The sequence below is a fragment of the Vombatus ursinus genome, unplaced genomic scaffold (assembly GCF_900497805.2).
Source record: "Vombatus ursinus unplaced genomic scaffold, bare-nosed wombat genome assembly UNPS02014803.1, whole genome shotgun sequence".
NCBI lineage: Eukaryota > Metazoa > Chordata > Mammalia > Diprotodontia > Vombatidae > Vombatus > Vombatus ursinus.
In genome coordinates, this window is record NW_020954581.1 from 390,053 (window position 1) to 412,847 (window position 22,795).

A 22,795-nucleotide genomic window follows, 5' to 3' on the forward strand; every position below is an offset into this window, starting at 1 on the left:
TACAACCACTTTCCTTCATAGAGTGCTTTGAGGTTTACAAATCACTTTTCTCAAAGGAGGTAGTAATAATAAGTGGTGCAGTAGACAGAGTGCCAGGTATGGAGTCAGTAGGACCCGAATTCAAATTTGGCCTCAGACACTGACTAGCTGTATGACCCTGGGCAAGTCACTTAACCCTGTTTGCCTCACTTTCCTCACCTATGAAATGAGCTGGAGAAAGAAATGGCAGATCACTCCATTATCTTTGCCAAGAAATCCCCAAATGTGGTCACAAAGAGTAGGACATGACTGAAAAATTACTGAACAAAAAAGCAACTTATATGATACTTTTAGGTTGGCAAAGCATTTTACATGTGTTATCTTATTTGACACTCTCAACAACCCTGGGAGGTAGGTTCTCTTATTATTCCCATTTTACAGATGAGGAAACAGAACCTGAGTGAGGTGAAGTGACTTGTCCAGAGAATAAACATCTGAGGCAGGATTCAAACTCAGGTCTACAGTGCTGAGTTGATAAGAGGAAATAGAATTCAGAGTGTAAGGTGAGGTGTAAGGAGGATGTGTTGAGAAAAATAGAGAGAAGATGAATTTCAGGAAGCTCTGTAAAAACCGCAAGTGGGATTGAGACAAAGAAAGAGATGACCAAGCAAATAGGCAGTTACGGTTTACTTTGGCCTCACCTGTACTATGAAAATGTAAGGTTTGCCTCTTTTTCTCCCTTTTTATCTACATTTTACCAATATGAGCATTTTTCTGTTTGATGCCAACCCACCCCTGAAAAGTTAGGAAAATTTAAGAGCTGTGCTTTGGATTTTCCTTTCCTCTTGCTGTTTTTCTCCTTAGCTGTCCCCAAAACCAGTCCCTGTGGCCATCCTAATAATACCCTGCAGGGTCAAGTGTATGGAATCAGCTTGGAAACTTCCCAGGGCTAAGACTGTCCAAGAGGGAGTTCAGCTAGGCCAAGAATCCCTCAGGGTCTAGGCTGACCAGCTGTGGGACGGCACCATTGCCATCAGCTCATAGTTTAGCTGTTTTCCAGAGGTGACGTATATTTCCCACCAAAAATTCAAAGGTTTGTTATAGAAGTTGTTTCCATCACGCACACGGCGTAGAGCCATGGGAAGTCATTTCATTTGAGCCTCAGATTTGAGGCAGATAAAAACCACTATATTTGGGTCTTCAGTTTGTTACGGGGGAGGGGAGGAGAGGTGAAAGGGTCTGTGATGAGGATCAAATGAAATCACTTATGTAAAGTACTTTGCCAACTTTGAAATACTTTATAATTGCTAGTTGTTGTTGTTAATTTTGTTGATGTAGAGAACTTACTGTGAGGGAATCTTCTTTACCAAATCAAATCAGTAACCACTTTGGGCAGGTAGGTGGCACTCTAGACAGAGTGTTAGACCGAGGGTCAGGAAGACTCATCTCCCTGTGTTCAAATCTTACCTACACACCTCCTAGCTGTGTGACCCTGGGCAAGTCACTTAACCCTGTTCGCCTCAGTTTCCTCATCTGTAAAATGAGCTGGCGAAGAAAAAGGCAAACTACTCCAGTATCTTTGCCAAGAAAACCCTAGATGGGGTCACGAAGATTTGGACACAACTAAACAACAGTAACTGTTCAATACCTGCTTGTCTTATAGAGAGTTGCTTGGGGCATTGATATTAAATGACCAGGGTTACTCAGCCAGTAAGTGTTAGAGACCAGACTGGAATGCAGTTATTTCTAATTCCCAGGCCAGTCACTATGTCATACTGCCTCTCAGTTGTTAATTTACTGTATTAAACTGAGAAATCTACCATTTAAACTCCCAAGACTCGTAACCAAAAAAAATTAACTCAAGGAGACTGGCTAAGGGCAAAGGACTAATGTAAGTACTTACATCCATCTCAGCTCCTGCGAAATATTTTGTACAAATATAAAGAAGTTTCATGAAGTCTTTTCACTTTATGAAAGTATTCAGTCATTTCAGTCATATTTGACTCTTCATGATCCTACTTGGGGTTTTCTTGGCAAAGATACTGGAGCGGGTTTGCCATTTCCTTCTCCGACTCATTTTACAGGTGATGAAACTGAGGCAAACAGAGTCAAGTGACTTACCTAGTATCATACAGCTGGTGTCTGAGGCCACATTTGAACTCAATTCTTCAGGCCTGACCCTCTATCCATTGTGCTACCTAGCTGCCCAATGTCATTTTTTTCCCAACCAAATTCATGGACTCAGGTTAAGAACTCCTGATTCCAAATCCATTTGGTGTTGTTTAATTGTGTCTGACCCTTCATGACCTCATTTTTTTGTGGCAAAGATATTGGAGTGGTTTGTCATTTTCTTTTCTAGCTCATTTGACAGATGAGGAAACTGAGGCAAACAGGGCTAAGTGACTTGCCCATGGTCACACAGCTAGTATTTGAGACTGGATTAGAACTCAGGTCTTCTGGGCTCCAGGCCCTGCACCCCATACACTGAAGCACCTTGCTGCCTCCCGTAACATCCCAAATTCTTGAATAGCAAGGCCATGTGATAAAGCATTTAAAGAGCTAATGCTATCTACCCTTGAATCACAGTGGAGGTCCAAGGATGTTACTCAGTAGGATCCTTCTCCAGAGGATACTTTGATCTATACATTTTGGCAGCATTACTAAATTCCACAGTGGGTTAAATTCCCATCAGGATCAACTGAAGAAATTAGTCATTAATACATGTAAATCCCTTGAGATTAAGGATTTGTCTTCTACCTCTGTAACCCCAGCTCTTAACCTAGTGCCTGACATGCAATTGGCATTTGATAAGTGCTTGTTGACTGACTATTGATTGATGATAATGAAGGTCTGGGTTCAGTTGTCTTTTCTGTGTAAGTGACTCCTGAATCTATATCTCTAGTCAATCTCTCTCCTAATTTCTAAATATTAAGGAATATGAATATCCTATAGTTTCTGTGACATTTTGTGAATTGGCAAAGTTAGTTTTCAGTGTTTGGCAGGGGGGGGATAAACTTCAATTCACAAATTTTTCATTTTAACCATTTTCACTTGTACCAGAATCATTTAGTTTGCTGTAAGGGATTAAGGCTGTCATTTATATCTCTAGAAACAAATAGAAATGATTAAGTAGCTCACATTTACATAGTGTTTTTCTGGCAACAAAAAGGAAAGGAATATAAATAGAAAGGGAATATAAATGACATGATTCCCATTTTACAGATGAATAAATCGAAGCTCAGAGAGTTTAAATCCCTTGCCAACAGCCAAACAGTTAGCAAGTGGGAGAGCCAAGACCCAACCTGAAGTTTTTGGATTTGAAGTGCATTCTTCCCCAAGTGAGAAAGGTCTTTAAGTGACTGGCAGTTTTGTAAATTACATTTAAAAGAGGTGTAGATGGCATTAGCTACCACACTGGAAAAAGACCACAGGAAGACATACTATCAAAGCCAATAAAAGTCTGGGCTGGCAGGGAAAGCAGAGAAAGGAAGGAGGAAATTTTGGGATAGTGCTCACTGCTCAGCTAGCTGTCCAATGTTATAGCTGTGTTCACACCTCTGTTACTGCAAGATGGATCTGTTGGACAAAGACTTGAATTCCTTCTCTAGAGAAATCAGTGAAAGCAGTCCCTGGCTATGTGGTGGCTCTTGAACCATTTGTGGTTTTGGGCTCTGTAATCACCCCTATTTCTGCCTCCTCTTCTTTTTCTATTCCTCATGTGGCATGGGAGGAAGATGAAAAGGAAATAATCACAATACAGGGCTAGAGAAGAGGCTGCACAGAGATGGAGTAGGTATATGTCTCTATCATATGATGTGACTATTCATAGAGGCCCCTTTGCCAAGGATTATCAGATGATAGCCGGCCAACTCACAACACTAAGAAGGTCTGGACAGCCTACGGGGTAGAATAAGGCATCACCCATGTATAATGGAAAAGGTACTGAACTAAGTCAGAATCTCGCCTCTGTTTGAACATGGCCAAATAAGTCACCTAGTCTCTTTGAGTCTCAATTTACTCATCTATAAAATGGGGACAATAATATTTATACCATCTATCTTAATAGGTTTGTTTTGAGAAAGTTTTTACAAACAGTAAACTTACGTAATTAATCAAGCAACAAGCATTTATTAAACTCCTATTATCCAATCTCCCATGTTCGTAACTTCAGCATTATTCTAGATTACTTAGTCTCTCTCACCCCATATATCCAGTCAGTTTCTAGATCTTACCATTTCTACCTTCCCAACATTCCTGGCATCTGACCCCTTCTTACTCTTCCCATGGCTGCCTTCTTAGTTGAGACACTTATCACTTCTCACCTAGACTATTGCAACAGCCTCCTAAAATGTCTCCCTGCCTTAGCTCTTCCCATTTCATCCCATCACACACCTTTCTGCCAAAGTCATTTTCTTTAAATACAAATCTGAGCATATAACTCCACCACCCAAATCCAGTGGCTCCCTATTGCCACTGAGATAAAATACGAAATCCTTTGTTTAGTTTTTAAAACCTTATACCATCTGCTCCCAACCTATCTTTCCAGACTCATTTGCTACACTCCCTCTCCCACACTCTGCCAGCCAAGCTGTCTTTTCCAGAGGTAGGGAATCTGCAGCCTCAAGGCCACAGGTGGCCCTCTAGGTCCTCAAGTGCAGCCATATATGGTATCGAGGCCACAGGTTCCCCACCCCTGTCTTTTCTTTTCCCCCTCGTATACCTACACTCCGCCTCTCATTTCTGTGTCTTTGCCCAAGCTGACCCAAATGCCTGGAGTGCACTCCCTCTTTGCCTCCACCTAATAACATCCCTCGCTCTCTTAAGGAACAAAGCTCCAACACCACCTTCTGCATGAAGCCTTTCCTGATTCCCTTCAACTGCTAGTACCATTTCTTCCAAACTACCTTCTGTCTAACTACCTTGCATAAATGTATATTTATTAACTTTGTGCTGATGCTTTATCTGTTTTATATGTACTTGTCTCCTTCATCAGAATCAAATGAGATAATGGTTGTCCAATGCTTTGCAAGCCTTCAGGCTTGCTATTATCATGTAACCTCATTGCAAGTAGAGATTGCCTCATTCTTTGTCTCTGTACCCCTAGTGCCTAGAGCCATGACTGACATATAGTATGCCCTTAATAAATTCTTGTTGATGAATACTACGTATCAGACAAAATTGTAACAACCCTTTCCTTCAAAGAACTTTCATGGAAATGTGACTTATTGTTATTCTGAGGTCAGGGGAGATGAGTGTTAAAGACCTACTTCACAATAACAACTACTATGTATAGGGAGTGGTTAAAGTTTGCTAAGTGGCCTACGTGCATTCTCCCATTTGATCACAAGAGGAAAGGTGGCAGAGGAATATGGCATTAAAGGACCTGCGCTCAGATCACCACTTACCACCAGCGTGTTGCTGTTCAGTGGTTCTTTCATGTCTGACTCTTTGCGACCCATGGACCATAGCACACTATCTTTCTATCTTCCACTATCTCTCAAAATCTGTCCAAGTTCATGTTCATGCTTCTATGGTACTATCTATCCATCTCATCCTCTGCTGTCCTCATTTTGCTTTCAATCTTTCCCAAGATCAGAGTCTTTTCCAAAGAGTCCTATCTTCTCATTATGTGGTCAAAAGTATTTGCGCTTCAGCTTTAGTATTTGACTTTCCAGTGAATAGTCTGAATTTCTTTAAATGCTGACTGACTTGATCTCCTTGCTATCCAAGGGACTCTCAAAAGTCTTCTCCAGCACCACAATTTGATAGTGTCTTAGGCAAATTACTGAACCTTTCTAGAGGTCAGTTTCCCTCAAAATAAAATGAGGGGATTAGACTAGAAGGGCCCTAATGTCCTTTGCAGCTTTATAGCTTCAAGTCCATTAATCAAGAGAGGAAAATGTTCCAAGTATTATTATTTCCATGTTTTAGATGATAAAGCTCAGTCTGGAAAAGTTAAGTGACTTGCCCAGAGTCACACTGCCAATAATTGTCTAAGACAGGATTCAAGACCTTTCTGGCTCTGTTTAGTGCTCTAAGTTGCTTTACCTTTCCAATTTAAGATTTCATTTTATATTCAATAATGTGAGAGGAGGCATGCGTAAGGAGACAGAGAGCCAGCCTCAGTACAAATAAGTTCTGGTTTCAAGCTCTGCATCTGACACAAGCTACATACAAGTTATATGATCTTCTTCTGTATGCTAGTTGAGTGACTATAGGCAAATCATTTAAACTTTTGGTGTCCCAAGGAATTTTCTAAGACTATAAGTTACAGAGGAGTTGCCGACCTACACTGGTGGGGAGATTTTCCATGTGCAGAGTTCCCTGCATTGATACAATTACAGGTCCAGAATAAAACAAATCTCTGTACTACGCAATGCTAGGACAACAACAACAACAAATCGGCACCACTTGTGAAATTCAGTAGTAGCGGTATTTGACCTGCATTGAAAGAGAATTTACAATATCCCTTCTCTTTGAAGTTCCTTAAAATTTCTCTGGACTATAGCTGGTTCCCTGCCCCTTCTCCATTCCCCATGAATATATTTGAGGAAAGATCTCGAGCTGTGAACCACTGACAGTTTTCCTTTTTAATTCATGTCGTGAGAATATAGAAAATACAACCATATTGACATTTCAAAAGAACCCAGTGTAAACCAATTTTTTTTTTAATAAAACATCAGGTTCATAGATTGGAGCCATTCCAATGGCTTCAATACAGTCCATTTACCCAGGTGCATTGCCATTCCCACCCCCACCGCCACCCCTACCCCCTTCCAGACTTCGACTCGTATTTGAAACAGAAAGTGAATTGGGCATGTGGTCAAAAAGTTTGGGGAATAGTAGTGTAGTATAGTCAACAGGGGTGCAAATTGCAGTCGATTATAGAGCCATCTGCAAATGGCTCCAAAGGGCAGACCCCTCCCAGGCAGCTCTTAGATCCACACCACATTTAGCATCCAGTGCAGTTCCACACCCTAGGCAGCCACTCCTTCTGTTCCAACCCTGCCTCCCACAACATTCCTACTATAGATTAATACTTAGAGCATCTCCAGAAATATTCAATTGAATTGTATGTGTCATGGCTTGAATTAGATTTGAGCTAAAGCCCTGTCCAAGGTTTAAGAACTTCCATAAGGACTGTTTTACAAAATGCCAAATGTCGTAAAAAAAAAAAATACACAATATCAGCTTTAGCTAACTTTACTTAAGATATCTCTTCCCTGATGAACACCAGCCATCCAATTGGCTATGTATTCCTTTCTAAGGATCTTTGCCATTTTATTTCCTCTAGTTACAACATAACATGGTAGAAAGTACTGGTTATACAGGGGCTGTGGAAGGACAGGTATACTAATACACTGTTGGTGGAACTGTGAATTGAACCAGCCCTTCTGTATAGCAATTTGATATTATACACCTATAAAAAGTGATTTAAAATACCTATACCTTTTGACCAAAGATTCTACTGCTGGGTCTATACCCCAAGGAGGCAAATGATGAAAAGAGATATCCCTTAATGTGCCAAAATGTTTATAGCAGCACTTTAAAAGTAGCAAAGAACTGAAAAGAAGTACATGCCCATCAGTTGTGCAATGGCTAAATGATTGTGGTACATTAATGTAATGAAATATTCCTGTACTATAAGAAATAATGAATATGGTGACTAATGCCCACTTTATATGAATTATGAAGTAAGAAGAATCAAGAAAACAATATAAACAAAGATTACAACAATATAAATGGAAAGAATAGAAACAGCACGATAGTAAAAATTGAATGCTGTGAAATTATGATGATATAATTAGCTCAAAAAAGGAGACATGAGAATATATCTCTCCCTTCTTTGCTGAGATGAGAGACTATGGTATGAAACTGCATTTTTCAGGCTTAGGAAAGTGACTTGGCCAGGGTTACACAGTTTTACAGTAAACGGAGCTGGAATGTGAACTCAAGGCCTATAATTCTAATTCCAGAACAGTTTCATTTTTGTCTGTATGTCCTATCTACCCAGTTTGATACTTAGCCCCACAGAAGACACTTAATAAATCCTTGTTGGTTGCCTGCTTCTATGAATTAGGCTGGAAATTAGTACAGAAATCAAAGCTCTCAATGAAGAAGTAAAAATACAAACAAAAGAGTAGATGATGTAAAACTTTGTGATATCGAATCTCTGTAAAATAGTAGACGCTTCAAACATAAGAATGGAAGAGTAGGGACTCAAATATAGAAATGGAAGAAAATTTTACAGAAAAAATCAAAAGATAGCAATTTATATGAACACATAGAAAATGAACAATATTCTTCTAATGTTGCCTTTAGATTTTATTCTCAATTCAAAAGAAAATCTTTTGAGTTTTATCATGATGGTGATGATGATGATGAGTGTGTGTATCCAAAGTGACTGACCTTGATGACGAGATTATAGAAAGATAATAGTTTTCTTAGGAGTAAAATAATGAAACTAAAAGCCTAAATACCACAGATTAGGAAATAATATGAGAAGATTATTGTTCAGTCATGTATGACTCTTCATGACCCTGCATGAGGTTTTCTTGGCAAAGATACTGGAGTGATTTGCTGTTACTCCAGAGGTTAAGAGACTTGCCCAAGGTCACACAGATAGTAAGTATCTGACTCCAGGCCTAGCACTCTGTCCACTGAGCCACTTAGCTGTTCCTACTATTCACCTTACAGAAATGTAAAAAGACCTAGACCCTAATCAAATCTAATCTATTTTTTTAAATGACTTCTAATAGAAACAAAAAGTAAAAACTGCCTTTGCATTTTCATCAACTTACATACTTTAGAGCCTGGAATGTTCTATCCAGTTACTATTCCTTCTTATAGTTTGTGATACAGACGGGAAAAGCCAGAAATAATCTGACACGTATCTTTTATTCCTGGAGAGCAGATTTCAAAGAATTCAGAAAATGTTAAATTCCACCTACTAAAATTCAATATTCTAGCCTTGTAGCCTGGGACAGCTCTAAGGAATGAAATTCTGAGTACGCAAAGGCAATCAATTCTGATGAGAAGGAAAAAAGAATTTGTCTCGAGACACATAAGTGAATACATAAGACACTCATCAAATAATTGCAAAGTCATAAGCAGCGGATCAAAGCAAGGGAAAGTAACAGAGGATGAATACACAGAGGTATACCATGTGCTTCGTAGGATACTATAGGTATGGAGTGCTAAGCTGAGCCTGGTAAGGAAAACTAAGAAAGGGCAACAAATACAGGTTAAAATATAGGTTAAAAAACTGTATTGGGGCTAAAGAGATAGATCAAATAAAGGACTGGACCACTGCTTGAGGTGGATGGAATGATAACTGATGTCATAGAAAAGATGGAGTTCCTCAATTTATAATTTATTTCTTTTTTTTTACTCTAAAAAGGTTGTTCCAAGGTCTAGAAATGATGGAACAAATATGACTAATAGGAAGTTGATACCTAAGATAAATAATGAGATAATAAGGAATCATGTAGTTGCCTTGATGAATGCCAAATGTGATTAGCATATACATATATACATACATTTATGTGTGTATATATGTGTATATATATATGTGCATATAAAATCACTATATCCTTGAGCAAAATTGGCAGATATGATTGTTGAATCATTTTTTTTAAGAGAATAGGATAAGTACCATATTACTTGGGAATGGCAAATGTGTCCTACTTTTCAAGAGAAGAGAAGAGAGTCAGGAAACTATAGATCATTGAGTATGACATTAATTCTTGACAAAATTCTAAAATGTATGGTTAGTGAATATGTCAAAAAAGAAGGAATGTGGGCAGTTAAGTGGTACAGTGGATAGAGCTCCGGCCCTAGAGTCAGAAGGACCTGAGTTGAAATATGGCCTCAGATGCTTACTAGCTGTGTGACCCTGGGCAAGAGAAGAAAGAGAAGGGGAAGAGGAAGAGGAAGAAGAAGGGAAAGGGGAAAAGGAAAGGGAAGGGGAAGGAGAAGCAGAAATAATCACCAAGAAACAGCAGGAAGGCTTCATCAAAAATAGGTCATGCCACAAAAATACTTTGAAAGACTTAGGAACTATAACCAATATGACCAACTGTGATTCCAGAGGGCTCATGATAAAACATGTTACCCACTTCCTGATAGAGAAGTGATAGGGTCAGAGTACAGATTGAGACATATATGTATGCAAAATAGCATGTGTTATATGATATACATGTGTATAATCCTACGTGATATGCATTCACACACATATTCCTATATTGGCCATGTCCTCCCTCCCTCCCTCCCTCTCTCTCTCTCAATAGATGTTATAGATCATATTATATATATATATATATATGTATGTATATATATATATGTAAGATCTAAATCTAAGTATATATACTACATAATATGATCATCATAATATATTATAATTAAGTTGTACATTATTTTATTACAACAATTATATTATATCAAAATACATATTATATTATAATTATATAATTTAATTACAATATATTATAATAATCATAATATACTTATATAATATACGAATTCTTCTATATTGTATATGTGTCTCTGTGTATATATACATACATGCATATACATATGTGTACATACACACACATATATATATATACATACACATCAATGTGCATGTGTATATATGACATAGTCAATGCAGAAATTTGTTATGGTTGACTCTACATATATTTAACAGGAGTTTTCTTTTTCTTATTTTTCTTTTCATTGAGAATATGGAGGTGGAAGGGAGAAAATGAGTATTTAAAATTAAATAAAATGGAACTAAAAAGTAGGTCATACTAGACTATATCTTTAGGGGAAAAAACAGGAACACTTAAGTAGTAGGTGAGATCAGGGTAGCTATTCCTACTAAAACATTTGCTAAAACTTTTCTTACCATCTTTGTGGAAAATACATATACATACATACATACATACACTTATGTGTGTATATATGTATATATGTGTGTGTATATATGTATATATATATGTGCATATAAAATGAGATAGATTCAGCACTGGTTGAATGGCTGAAGTCAAAGATTAGTCAGTTATGCTTCAATCTCAACTTGGAAGGTAGTCACTGGAAGAATACTCCCCCCCTCCCCCAGATGTGGGCTTAGCTTTTTGTTGTTAAATGTTTCTGTTAAGGCTCAGATAAAAGTATAATTTGCATGCTGGTTGAACTTACTTATGATACCAGAGTAGGAGAGATAGCTAATACACTAGGTGTCAAAATTCAAAAAGATTTTGACAGTTTAGAACACTGAGGCTATATTAATAGGAAGAAACTCAATAGGGATAAATATAAAGTGTTACATTTGGCCCTAAGAAGTCAACTTTTAAAATTACAAGGTAGGATAGCTGTGACCAGATATCAGATCATTTGAAAATCATCTGAGGCTCTGTGGTGTAACGTCCAAGAAAGCAAATGTGACCTTATACAGTAGTAAGTATGCTGTGGCGTCCAAGAAGAGGGCAGTAATGATTCTTTTGAGTTCTGTGCTGGTCAGACCATGTTTTGAACATCATTGAATTCTGGCTACCATATTTTAGGAAGGACGTTGATAACCTGGAAAACATTTTCGGTGGGCAACCAGGATGGTGAAAGACCTTGACTTCATGCTATATGGGGACTGGTTGAAGGAAAGGAGGATGTTGTAGCCTAAAGAAGTGGTTTTAGGGAGGATGGGCAGAGGGCAGGAATAATAGCTACTTTGTATAGTTAGAAGGTTTTCACATTGAGGAGGGAGGGTTCTTCTTGGGTTTAGGGAGCAGAATTAAGAATGATGGACTCAAGTTGTATAGAGGCAAGTTTGGGCATGATGTAGGAAAGCACTTTGGCAGCTAGGTGGTGCCAGAGTGCATAGAGCACTTAGCCTAGAATTGCCAAGACTCATCTTCCTGAGTTCAAAAATGGCCTCAGACACTCACTAGCTATGTGACCCTGGGCAAGTCATTTACTCAGATGGGGTCACCAAGAGTCAGACAAGACATACAACTTAACAACAACAAAAAGAAAGCACTTTATAATAATTAGAGCTATTAAAAAAGTTAATGGACCATTCTGAGAGGTACCAGGTTCTCCCTCAATAAAGATCTTCAAGCAAACCTGAAATTTGTCATTTGTCCGTTATGCTTTACATGGATTGTTGTTCAAGTATGACTTTCACTGAATGACTACTAAGGTTCCTTCCAGCTCTTAAATTCTATGTTTCTGTGAAGAAATCAGAGGATGGCAGGGTATTTGATAAGCAAACATACTAAACAGAAAGAAAAAAAGACAAGAAAGCTAGATAAACACTTTGGCTCCTCAGGAGCAAAAAGTTTACTAGCTTGGTGAGCTGAGACGAGTCAACTGGTTTCCCTCAGCCTCAGTTTCTTCATCAGCAAAATGGGAATAATAATAGTACCAAATGCAGGATTGTTGTGAGGACTGAATGAGATAACACGTACTGTTCTTTAAAACCTTAAAGCACTATGTAGATGCTAGCTATTATGATGATGGTCATTATCACAGCCAGTTAGGAATGCTCCTCCAGTACCTCCAGTTCTCTCCTATCTCCCTCTGGCACTGGTACATCTTTCCTTTGTCTTTTTTCCCCTTGCTGAAAGGTAAATAAATACAATTTGCCAGAAAAGATCAAACAATTACAACAATGCTTTCATACTTCTCAGGCCAAATAAACCTATTAAAAATTATAACATTGTTTATGAGTTGAGAAGCAAATAAGAACAACAAAAAAGATTTGTGGGAAAAATGAAAGGAGGAGCATAAAATTGAAAGAGATTGAGTGAGTCAAGAGAAGGGAAGGAGGAAGAACTGATTTCATGTGTCTTGAAGTGAAACCATATTCCCTCGTTAACCAATCAAATCCTAGCCATAACAATAAGACATGAGAGGAAGTGAAGGTATAAACATTGACAGTGATGACAGATACAGATTTATTCTTATAGTAAATGATATGATAGTTTTACTTAGAAAATCCCAGGAAGCAAGTAAAAGAACTAATATGATTAATAGTTCTACTTAAGCTGCAGGATACAAAACAAATCCCACTAAACATCGGCAATATTTCTATAAAGTAGTCACAAAAAAACATGATGAAATGACAGAAAGAAAGAGTAAAAGTATTTGGGAGTTAACCTACTAAGACATGCTCAAGACTTACATAAATATAATAATAAATCCTTTACAGAAATAAAGGAAGACAAATAATTGGTTAGATATTCTTTGCTCATTGCGTATAATAAAAATGAAGGGCAGCTAGATGGTACGGTGGATAGACTGGCTGGGCCTGGAGTCAGGAAAACCTGAGTTCGAATCCAGACTCACACACTTACTAGTTATTTGACTATGGGCAAGTCACTTAACCCTGTTTGCCTCAGTTTCCTCATTTGTAAAAAGAGCTGGAGAAGAGAATAGCAAACCACTCCAGTATCTTTGCCAAGAAAACCCCAAATGGGGTGACAGAGAGTCAGATGTGGTGGAATAACAACTTAACAATAACAAATAAAAATGATGGTACTATTTAACTTAATTTACATAGTTAGTCCCATGCCAGTCAAACAACTGAGAATTTGCTTTTTAGAACTAAATACAAAATTCATTTGGAGGGGCACAAGTTCAAGATATTAAAATGACATTTTATTCTTTAAAGTAGTAATTAAGGGAGCATAGCATTACCAGATTATAAACTGTATTATAAAATAATAATCATTCAAACTATTTTGTATTACTCAGTGTATAAATCAGTGGAATAGAGTAGCAAGCAAGACTTTGAAGAAAGCAAACACATTAGCCTATGATTCAATAAAACCCAAGGTCACAAACAAGTTCAGGAAAGACCCTCCCTCCCTGCATTCCACAAGGATTACTAGGAAAACTGGAAAGTGATTTGGCAGAAAATAGTGGCTCCCCTCCAATCCATTTTAGCATATTCCATAATAAACTCTTATTAGACATATACAAAAAATTTCAGGTCCTATCTTAAAATGAAAGGCGAAAAGAGGGAGATGCTTTTCAAAACTGTGGTTGAGGGAAAATTCATAAACAAGAGACAGAGGACATTCATTGTGAAAGAATAGAAAGGTCATTTTGATTTCATATGTTATATATATATATGTTATGTTATAAATATATATCATTTATATATTTAAATTTACACAAACTAAATCAATAAAGTCACAGGAAAAGAAAGTGTTGAATATGGAAAATCTTCCCATCAAACAGCTTTGATTAAAGTACAATATTCAAGATATTTATTTAATTGACACCAATGTATGATAGAACCATTGAAATAGTTTTCAAAAGGAAAAATAAAAAAGTAAACCCTAGAAGAATTCTAATAACAAGAAATAAATCATAAGAGAAATGCAGATTAAACAAATTCTGAAGTTTCTCCTCATACTTATTGAGTTGCCAAAAGTGGTAAAAAAAAAAATAGAAATAAAGGATGCTGGCTTGGCTATGGGGAGACAGGTTTGTGAATTCACCATTGGTAGGAATATGAATTGGTCCTGAAAAACAATTTGGAATGATGTGATAACAGCTATTAAATGACTCATAACGTCTAACAGAGCAATTTTAGTACCTAGAAGGAGAGAGCCCATGAATGGCAAAATATGTAGCGCTTGTGTAGTAGTTAAATAAAAAGTCCCCCAAAACTCTGGAAATTAAGTAAGGACCCATTGATTGGGAAATGGCTGTATGCATTGGGTTGTATTGGGTATAGTGGAATATTATCGCACTCCGCTTTGTATCTTGTCTTGGGCCATACTGTTGTGATCACTAAGGACATGACTATAGAATCACATAGACCACTATATCTAGCTGGCTTCAGACCCTCAACAAGAATCTATCCCATCCATCTTCCTGCTGTGACACCATGTGTTGAACCTCTCCCTTCCCTCTCCCCATCCCTCTCCCATCCCTCACTCTCTTGCCCTGGAAACAACAATGATATCATCCCTAGTATTCCTGCTGGAAAAGGTGTGTCAGTCAGTCAACCACTTCCCAGACCAAAGCACCACTCCCTGGCCACCCTTCCCTGTTAAAATGTAGACTTCTTGAAGTCAGGCTCTAATCTCTTTTGTGTTTGTATCCCAGAACTACAGTCAATTCCTGGACCCTTGCGATGCCTAATAAATGCTTTGTATTCTTTCTTTCATTCAAAAGAAATGATGAATATTTTATTATTAAAAAGAAAGTAAATGAGCAGGAACCTCTTGATTTGCTTACAATTCAGTCACTTCTATATGACTTTAATCAATATTTCTGGAATATATCTGGAATACAGAATATTGGGCCCTGAACTGGTTTCTTCTAGATTGAAAAATTCTTTACTCATTTCTGCCACCTCTTCCAGCCAGTATCCCTTTCTCTTCTTTTCATAAATAGTTTTTTTTTAATAGTTGTATACTCTTTGCTGCTTCCTCACCACCTACTTCCCCTCTAAGACCCATAATCTACTTTAGTACTGATGATGGGACACAAACAAATCCCCTTCCTCCCCTGCCCCCTCCAGTCCCCATTCTTTAGAACTCTCTATTAAATTTAACCCAGTTTATCCCTTTCTGACTCTCAGCTTCCTTCACTCCCTCCAGTCTGGGCTCTCCTGGTTTTCCTTTTGTATCTATTGACATCTTTGATGGTTGGAGCACAGGAAGGTCACATATAATCTCGGTCGAATTGATGAAGGATTCACCTGGTTAAAGGACAGTTTTCCAGACTTAGACTTATGTCTAAAGGACAATCACCCGTGGAGACATGTACACAGAGATGTGCTGGTAAATGTTTTAGCTGGCTCTTAGGGGGAAAATGAATGCATGGCACTGTTAAGTTTAACTTGCAGTATTAACTTTTCTTTATCACTTTCTGAAATCTAGGTAGCATGATCCCAGAATCTAGCCTTCTGGCTAGAGAAAGGGAATTTTCTAGACAGTACCAGCCTTGAGAGTTGCTCTATTGGTAACTGTCCCAGGTCTAAGAGTTCCTTAGTTCAAACACTTGTGTAATGGTATCTTAGAGGAAAGAGATTCCTCAACAGTTTTCTTTTTGGAGGAGGAGGAAGGTCACCCATCAGCTGAAGGATTAGAGGACCCAGGAAATCAAACTGGATCTTCACTGCTGCAATGAGTTGCTTGGACCTTTGGTGGGAGAAGAATTTCTTGTTTAGTACCCCGCCAAAGTTTGTTTGCCTTCCATCAAGAGTCTAATGAGCTGTTTGAATGTATTATGTGATTCTGTATTTGTTCTTGGGCCCCTGTGAGTCCTTGTGTCTTACGCATTTTCTAGAGGAGGGGAAAGAAGTAAAGACTCTCTTGTAACCATTATGCATTGTGTAGTGAATGGAAGAGCAGTTATGGATTCTGTCACTGACCCTTAGGGAAACCTAAGCACAAGGTATACTAAACTTTATTTTGAATATTTCCTTGGAGTAAAACTTCAGGTTGATTTCAACAGATCAAAGATAGAAAATAACCTTCACAGGTTAGGGCCCCAATGTAGGTCTCTATGAGATGAGTATCTGTGCCCCTGGGCCACAAATTATGTTTATCTTTGTCTAAGTTTTCCAGTAGATTGTAAGCACTTTGAGTGCAGACGTTATCCTTCTTTTTTTTTTTCCGGTTGAAGCAATTAGGGTTAAGTGACTTGCCCAGGGTCACACATCTAGTGAGTGTTAAGCATCTGAGGCCAGGTTTGAACTCAGGTCCTCCTAACTCCAGGGGTGTACTCTATCCATTGAGCCACCTAGCCACCCCAGACATTATCATTTTAAAAAAAATTTCTGTGTCCCTAGCACCTAGCACATAACATGCACCTTTAATACTTTTTTGGTCAAATGAATGAATACAAAACTGGAAGGAAGTGAATACCAGGGAATGGGTAATTCCCCAAGTTTTGTTTTGGGTATGGATGACTTAGGCATCCACGCGAGCTGCATATTGCAGACACGCCTGTGAATTGCAGGTCTTTTAAAATGGTAATAACAGTAATTCATATTTACAGAGTGCTCTGAGGTATGCAAAGTACTTTCTGTCACTGCTTTTTTATGGTTAAATCTGAGGATTCACCTCCTCTTCCCACAAGGATACTTTCTAAACCTTTACTTCTGTCCAAGAGCCTATTTGAAACAGGGCAGGTACTGAAAAGCAAAGGACTGATTCGACATAATAGTGGAATATCTCTGGTTTCATCTCCCTTCTAGCTCTTTTAGAGAGAGTATCCTTGTTCCCTTGGGGGAGTTTGGTTTCTAGAATGTTTTCAGTTACTATTTGTGAATGATTCACAAATCTACACCTCCAGGCTTGACATTTTCAAGTTTCCTGGAGGATGTTTCTACTTCTTTATCCTGATGGTGCCTGAAAATTAATGTTTAAACTACTGAGCTTATCTTCCCTTCTTACAAATATATGGCTAAGATTTACACAGTACTTTAGCATAGTGTCTCATTTGATCTTAACGAGAACCTTGGAAGGTAGGTGTTATTATATACTTGCAGAAACTAGGGCTGAGAAATGTTAAGTGACTTGCCCAGGGTCACACAACTAGTACCTCTAAGCAGGATTTGAATTAAGGTCTGAAAAGACCCTGTTGCAGAGGAATATTGAAGGCAAAAGGAAAAGGGTATGATAAGAGGATGAGATGGATTGATAATATCATGGAAACAATGAACATGAACTTGGAGGGATTTTCAAAGACAGTGGAGGATAGAAGGGCTTGGCCAGCGGTCCATGGGGTCACAAAGAATCGGATATAACCGAACAACTGAGTCCAAATCCAACACTTTTCCCACTCTCCCCCCTAGCTACCCTTCTATTTTTATCAATTAGAATATCCTCTATGTCTTCTCTGCTAATCTATAATTCTTACCTCTAACAAAAGCCCCTTCCAAATGTACCTCTTCTGGTCAACCTTTTTAATATAGATCTCTTCTCTACACCCCATTCAACACTTACTTCTTCTGGTTGTATTATATTAATTTGAATGACTTGATGTTTATCCATCTAATAGGTCCTTCAGTTATTTCATAGTCATTGTTTCCCCAACTAAAGTAAGGACCATGTCTATTTCCTTTGTTTACTGGATAGCACCTTATAGAAAGGCTCAGTTATTGAGGGACTAATAAAGTTATTCAGAAGCAACTCTAAAATTACCTGATCTGAGCTCTCTCTCTCTGTCTCTCTGTCTCTGTCTCTCTCTCTCCCCCCTCCCTCTCTTTCTTCTGCTCCCCTCTTCCTTCTCATCCTCTTAGCTCATTCTTCCTCTCTCATTGCCCCTCAATTCTTTCTCCTAAATTAAATGTCTCATCAGGAGGTTATCAACCATCTCACAACTTTGGGAATAGGCAATATAATATTCCATTTTAACTGTGGTTAAGAAAATGTTTATTTCTAATTCTTTCCTAGAGAGCTTGTTAAAGCCTCCTCTGATGACCCTATAAGTATGCTGCTCTCATTTATATTGGCTTATTTGGGGAATGTTATGACAAGGATTTGGATAAGGGAAATTGCCTGGATGAGATCCAACTTTGCAATAATTACAAACAGATTGTGGCTGAAGGCATTTCATTTCATTGTCATTTAAGCTAACCCCAATCTTTGACAAGCCTCAGAAAATGTAACAGAGGCATAACTAGATATCACATTTTCAGAAAAGGAGGTGATCTGGGGGAAGTTTTGTTTTATTTTGCTTTTAGTTCCAAATATGCTACTGCTTCTACTGATAACACGAAGCCCATATGAATGGCTCTGATAAATCAATCAAGTCAAATTTTCTTGATGAGGAAGCCAAATGAAGAATATAAACACGAGAAATTTAGATCCTGTGTGTAGCTATGTAACCCCTGAGTGTATGGGCTGTCTTCTGATGCCTGGCATTTTGGTTTTCCCCCGTGCCTGGAGTGCTTTCCCTCCTCATCTCTACCTCCTGGCATCCCTAACTCCTCCAGCTCCCAACTAAAATCCCACCTTCAACAAGAACTCTTTCCCAACCCCCCTTAATTCTAATATCTTCCCTCTATTCATTATTTAACATTTATCCTGCTTGTTTGTACATAGTTGTTTACATGTTTTATCCCACATTAGATTGTAAGCTCCTCAAGGGCAAGAACTAGTTTTTTGCCTTTCTTTGGCAGAGTACCATAATAGGCATTTAATCAATGTTTATTAATTTATTTACTGGCTGGTTATTTGGAACTTCTTCTAACATATCTGAATTTCCTTTTCATAGTAAGTCTCTATCTCTCTTCCATGCAGGGTATCAAAGGATATCCAGGGCCTCCTGGCCCCCGAGGTGATCAGGTAAGTCCTACAAATACATCTCTTTCAACAGCATCAGGAGAGCCATTGAGAACTCTTCAAACCTCTCCTTATTTTTCCTATCTTATATCTCAGGTTTAGTGTACTACAAGTAGAGTTAACTTTTTGTTATCTCCATGTGAATTATCCATTTGGAGCTTCTGTTCTCTATCAGCCTGGCTTCCTCCTCTCCATCAACAAGACCATTTCCTTCCTGCACTGGCTGTTGTTAGTGAATTCAAATTAATTCATCAGCCTAAATGAAATGCAATTAGGACCGCACATCTGCTATTGTTCAAAACAAACAAACATCCTGAAGCAATATAGAAATGACTCATTGCTCCTTCCATCAGTATAGGTAATAAGAAGTCGATCTTATGTCACTATAACATTTTATGAGAAGGAATAATGCTCTGTTGTCCACTTGATAGATGGTCATGTATAAGGTTGGTACACGTGGAGAGAGAGAGAGAGAGAAGAGGAACAGGTTAATATGAAGAATGCCATTAGGGTAGATTCCCACAAAAAACCTCTGGCCAACTTATAGCAGAGTCTGAGGGAGAGGTAATGGGGTTACTGAAACGATTCCCAGAGGAAAGACCATGAAATAAGGATACAAAGCCAATGTTTCACTCTCACTCAACTGTGCTATAAAATCCTAGATGAAGTGAGACGAGTCTCTCAGACACCATATTTCAAGATTCCTAATTACTAGGAGTGGCCAAGAATGCAATGCATGTGTCCACGGCAGGTGCAGTGGCTGTTTCTTGAAAATCTAGGGGAAAACAAGTGTTGAAAAGCAAATGAGTAATTATGGGAAGAAAATGAGAGGGGCGGCAGGGAGGAGGCCTCGGGGAGGGAAAAAAAATGACTTCTGAAATACGGCTTTGGCACAAAGTGAACTGAATGTGTGGATTTGCCTGAAGAAACCCCAAACCCCTCACAGCCAAATGAAAAATCGCTTATGCAGCAATTCTCTGACCACAGCCCAGCCGCCTCTCATTGCTAATACAAGTAACGTGGCTCTGAGCCGGCTACTTTCTTTTGAAAAGTCTAAAATCAGGTTTAGAGATTAGAGAAGATCTATGCTCTTTTGGTTCAGGGAAGGGGGAAGGCAACACGCATTTATTAAATGCCCACATAGTTGCTTGACTGTGTCCTATCCCATTAAACCGTGCTCTCCTTGAGAGCAGGGACTGTTTTTTGCCTTTCTTTGTGTCCTTAGCACTTAGCATAGTGCCTGGCATATATTAGGTGCTTAATAAGTACTAGTTAACAGCACTTACAGACTCCTAGAATCAGATCATCTTTCTATGACAGCAGCAAAAGGAGACACTGAGTCCTGGACAGCATCCGATAGATGATGATTGTGATAATACAAAATCAACTCATCAAACCATGTATCTTCTGGAATGAGGCACATAAAAACACACACAGTTCAAGATTTAGCTAAAATATGGAGGTGGGAGAGCCAGAGATGTTTTGTTTGGGAGGGGGAAACAGGGCCATAAAATCATTGATTAATCAGTCAATGGAAGAATTGGGATTGTAACCCAAATCTGCCCCATTCCTGCTCCATATTCTACCCATCAGAGTGTACACAGATGGCAAGATGTACTTTGAAAGGCTTCTGACTAACTTCATAGTAATTTGTCTACTGTAGGAATTTGGTCCACATGAATGCCTTGTAGCAAAACAGGCATATTTGTTTTTTATTCAGCATTTCTATTGTTTTTAAACAGTTTGCATTATTCCTAAATCATCTCAGATTTTTCATCCCTATTAACACTTTGTTCCTCCTGAAAGTACTTTTGTTTTATTTTGTATTTTTTTTTTTTGTAAATGACTGTGTGGCACAATACATAGAGAGCTGGCCTCAGAGACAGGAAAACCTGGGTTCAGGTCTGCCTCCAACACATCCTGGCTGTATAAACCTATACAATCACTTAACTTCTGAGTGTTCTAGGCCCATAGGGAAAAAGGGCCACTAAACTGTACATAAGGATCTCTGTGTGCTGCATATTGATGTAGAAAACCACATATGAACATTATCTATAGTCTATTATATTTGTATTTATTTTGTTAAGTATTTCCTAATTACATTTTAATTTGGTTCCAACTGTACTTACAAGTATTGTGGGCTACCCGTTGGCCCCCTCTGTTCCGGGCAACTCTGAATATGAGCTGTAGATGTGGTGGTGATCTGCATTGGTAGAGAGAATTTTCTCATTTGGGAATTCCCTATACTAATGAAATCACAGGTCCAATCTGTCTCCCAACTTGTAATTATATACAGGTTCTATCCCACCAGTAGACTATAAGCCCTTTGAGGGTAGGCTCCATTTTGTTAGGTATCAGCCCCTAACACAGAGCTTGGAACATAGTCAATACTTAATAAATGTTTGCTGAATTAGAGCTAATTAAGATACAAAGCATAAGGTATATTTAGCTCTGATGGCACAGAGCTCTGAGCCTGGAGTTAGGAAGACCTGAGTTCAAATCTGGTCTCAGATACTTACTAGCTGTGTGACTCTGGGGCAAGTCTGTCTGTTTCCTCTACAGTAGAGTAGAGATAATCATAGCATCTACCTTCTGGGTTGTTATGAGAAGCAAACAAGTAATATCTGTAAAGCATTTATTAATAAATTATCATGCGAGCCTTGGAACAGCCCAGTGAAATAGGAACTACAGATATTATAGGAAAGGAAACTGAGGCACAGAGAATTTAAGTGACTTGCTCAAGCCTACCCAATTAGATGGTGGTAGAACTGGGACATGGACTCAGGTCATTTGACTCCAAGTTCAATATGTTTTCCACCATACTATTCCACTCTCTCAGACATCCGTAGAACATTGCAAGAAGAAGGGAATTTTAATTCAGAAGGAGACCAATTACTTTTTAAAAGCTCACTTTTATGATTTTGTCTGGTCCATCTGGTTTCCTCAACACTTGACAGCTTTTCTAGTCAGATTTATCAGTGTGTATATGTTTGTGTAAATATATATTTGACTTTCCTAAAATATCACTTCAAATTTTCCATTAATTAGATTTTGAGTTTGACAGGATGTAAGTGGTCTAGTTTTATTTTGTTTTCATTCACTTCTTTGGGGATGATTGGCCCCTTTCCCCCTTGAATAGTGCAGGGAGGTTCCAATCAGGAATTAGCATGGAGATTCCATTTATTTTTCTGAGTTTGAATATTGTATCCAAACATATAAAGATGTATTCTTTGATGTGTTATTTTCTTTTCATAATTTTAGGGTCTTCCTGGAATGGCTGGTCTTGCTGGTTCACCTGGTTACCCTGGCAGGCAGGTGCAGTAACTATCCTCTGCATTTGCTCTTATATTTCTGGGTCATTATTATTGTTTAACCTGTTGTATTTCCTGATCCCTGGCATCAGCATTCAAATCTTTTGAGAATCAGACCTATCTTTAAGGAACACGAGGTCAATGTGTGTGATTGTGATAAGAGTTAATATTCCTACTGTGTGAGACTTTTGGGTTCAGAGTTTTTCATATGAC

The 22,795-nt window shown here is 38.3% G+C and overlaps 1 protein-coding gene across 1 annotated transcript in view; it reads left to right on the forward strand.

Moving 5' to 3' along the window:
* The window catches only part of COL24A1 (collagen type XXIV alpha 1 chain), a 369,727-nt gene that overhangs the window by 81,685 nt on the left and 265,247 nt on the right, over nucleotides 1–22,795 (forward strand). The window contains exons 9-10 of the mRNA XM_027873950.1: nucleotides 19,230–19,274; nucleotides 22,533–22,586. Coding sequence (XP_027729751.1) covers nucleotides 19,230–19,274; nucleotides 22,533–22,586 — 99 coding nt within the window. The remainder of the gene's footprint in view (nucleotides 1–19,229; nucleotides 19,275–22,532; nucleotides 22,587–22,795) is intronic.